Consider the following 2,575-nt stretch of genomic DNA (forward strand, 5'->3'; position numbering starts at 1 on the left):
TCCAGTATCAGTACTGACATTAGAGGTAGAATAATAAATTGTTCTCTCACTACCAGTCACTAGAGAATATGTATTTGATCCACTACCATTAGGTCTAAAGACTCGAACATCAGGAAATAGTTTACGATCTCCACCGCTTCTCCTTATATTAATGCCCAATACAAGACTGGTTATATTAGAAGATGAACAATTGAACTGATACTCTTGAAGGACTCTTAGTGTATTATCACCGGCATAGATTTCAGGTGGATCTATTCCTATTCTTTCTGCTGTGTAGTTTAGTAATGAAAGCTCCATAAACCTTTCTGTGCATTCATCTGAACTACAGCTAACTGAATAAAAGACATTATTTTGATTAACATAGTAATGGTAAAAGTATTAACAACAGCTTACTTTTTAGCAAAAAGAAAAGAAGTAATGATCCATACCACATCATAAGCATCATTTTAGATCTTTTGAAACTATGGAAACACTTTCATGAGACAAAGCTTTTATAAAGTTTAACATTGTAGTTAGTGATATGGAATGATTATTTGAGATTTCTTAACATTTGTGGACTACTCATGCTCACCCAATTATACAATGATTCCTTTACTATAATTGAGGACAAATTATGATGAGCATTCCAAAATATCCGCTAATAGCAAATGCTTGTAGTAATTGCTTCCTTATTGTTATTTTATGGGCAATTTGTTCTCAATTAGAATCAAAAGAATCATTTTATAATTGAGTGAGCATGAGTAAAGTCCACAGATGTTAAGAAATTACAAATAATTATTCCATATCACTCAATGACACCTGAGACAGAAGAGAGATCATCCAAAGAGCACTTTCATGATCAACAAACCATTTTCACAACCAACAACAAAAAACACTTTTATCTTCACACGAGAATGACAAACAACTACCTGAACAAGAATCAAGTAAAAAATAGTAGAGAGAGAGAGAGAGAGAGAGACTGACCTCCTAATTCAGCATTACTCTTAGCAATGCTCAAATTATTAGGTATATTGGCTGATCTTAATGACAGTCCTTGACTTGGTACCAGTTTAGACTCAGGGGCTACTCCAACTACTCGTCCTCGAGAGTCCCAGTCCCAAACAAAGATCATTCCATCATTACCCAGTGACAGTAGACGATGGTCTCCCCTGTACGGTCCCTCTTCCTCCCTAAGTATCCACTTCAACTGAGCAATGGGTTCCTTGTGGCCCGTCCCTGATGATGAACTGATAATTGGGTCATTTTCATTGCCAGTGTTTAAAATGTGCAGTCCTCCTGTCAGTAATGGGGTAAAGCAATACTAAGATGATGAATTTATGATGATGACAACAATAATTATATTAAAGATAGTAATAATAGATAATAGTAATATACCATCAAATGCTCCAACTGCTAAGATAGCTGGTAAAGATGGATGAAATGCAAGAGACATTATGCATACCTAAGATATACAAAGAGAGAGAGAGACGGAGGGAGGGAGAGGGTAAAGGAGAGAAAAAAGAGAACATACAGTACAGGTAGCTCGATGATGACATCAGGTTTATTGGGATCTATGCTCCTCCTATCAATATTCCAAGTACACACAGCAGACTGTTGGTAATAAACATATGTACACACAATTAATAAAATTTAATCTCTCTTACTTTGTGATTACACCAATCATCATGATTAAACTTGCCATAACTACGTGTATACAGTGTATGTTCATGACTTTTAAATGTATTGAAATTTGAAAGATAGTGTACCTCACTGCTATGACTGAGCCAGTGGTGTTCCATGATAAACTAGTGCACTGATAATACATTGAAATCAGTTATTATTATTATCATTAATTATAGGGTCATACTCACATCTTTAAATGGTGAATATTGTAAAGTATGTATCACACTAGTGCCTGTAGTTTCATCCTCCCATTCAGCTTTATACCCTTAAGAAATAAATATTATTATATATATAATTAATATTAACAATTGCTCTATTACCATCAAATGCATGTGTCTTTACATTTCTATCCAAAGCCTTCATTATCATTGGTTCTACTCTTCTCAAAAATTCTCTTAATTCCTTCAAAAGGAGAAGATTGCTGTCATAATTAAAAGGTCAATATTACTGCTGAATTATCAACTATGTAATGGTGACGTTCTTCTCGTTTCTCTTCATCTGTCTGAACCTAATCATGATTTTAATATATGTGACCATAATTGACAAAAGGTACCTTATGGCGGGTAGTGAAATTTGTCTTTCTAGCCTAAGAAATCCAACTTCCTGAGCCCCATTTATCATAAAATTACTCCACAGGATGCAAAAAGTTACCATGAAACTTTTAGAAACAATGATTGTCTAACAAAGCACTCACAGGTTGATATTTGCCATTATTAAGATCAATTTTAAAATCCGCCATAAGGGCCCTTTTGTCAATTATGGTCACATATTATTATTCAAAATTAATATCAAATACCTCTATATCAGACTGGTCACGTGACTGGCAACTAGCTTCATAAGTGAGTATCTCGCTAGTTCGAGTAGCCGTCTCACTCTTTGACCTACAGGATAATCAATCATAAGAAAGTGAAAA

At 34.5% G+C, this 2,575-nt stretch overlaps 2 protein-coding genes across 3 annotated transcripts in view; both read right to left on the reverse strand.

Moving 5' to 3' along the window:
* LOC109587458 (WD repeat-containing protein 34-like) overlaps positions 1–297 on the reverse strand; it is a 6,622-nt gene extending 6,325 nt beyond the window's left edge. The window contains exon 1 of the mRNA XM_020003699.1: positions 15–297. Within this exon, the coding sequence (XP_019859258.1) occupies positions 15–297 (283 nt within the window). The remainder of the gene's footprint in view (positions 1–14) is intronic.
* LOC100637100 (WD repeat-containing protein 34-like) lies at positions 7–2,569 on the reverse strand. Of its 2 annotated transcripts, none has more exons than XM_020003702.1 (12): positions 2,459–2,569; positions 2,111–2,170; positions 1,983–2,064; positions 1,851–1,927; positions 1,746–1,798; positions 1,644–1,683; positions 1,516–1,590; positions 1,375–1,441; positions 964–1,275; positions 799–904; positions 394–461; positions 7–332 (listed from the first exon to the last, which is right to left on the reverse strand). In XM_020003702.1, exons 3-10 carry the CDS (start codon positions 2,029–2,031, stop codon positions 816–818), a joined length of 762 nt encoding a protein of 253 aa, XP_019859261.1. In that variant the 5' UTR covers positions 2,032–2,064; positions 2,111–2,170; positions 2,459–2,569; the 3' UTR covers positions 7–332; positions 394–461; positions 799–815. The 2 variants fall into 2 exon arrangements, with proteins under 2 accessions (XP_019859261.1, XP_019859262.1); XM_020003703.1 differs by having other exon boundaries at positions 799–908.
* Between the last annotated feature and the right edge of the window lie 6 nt (positions 2,570–2,575).

The sequence above is a fragment of the Amphimedon queenslandica genome, unplaced genomic scaffold (genome assembly GCF_000090795.2).
Source record: "Amphimedon queenslandica unplaced genomic scaffold, v1.1 AMPQUscaffold_12562, whole genome shotgun sequence".
NCBI lineage: Eukaryota > Metazoa > Porifera > Demospongiae > Haplosclerida > Niphatidae > Amphimedon > Amphimedon queenslandica.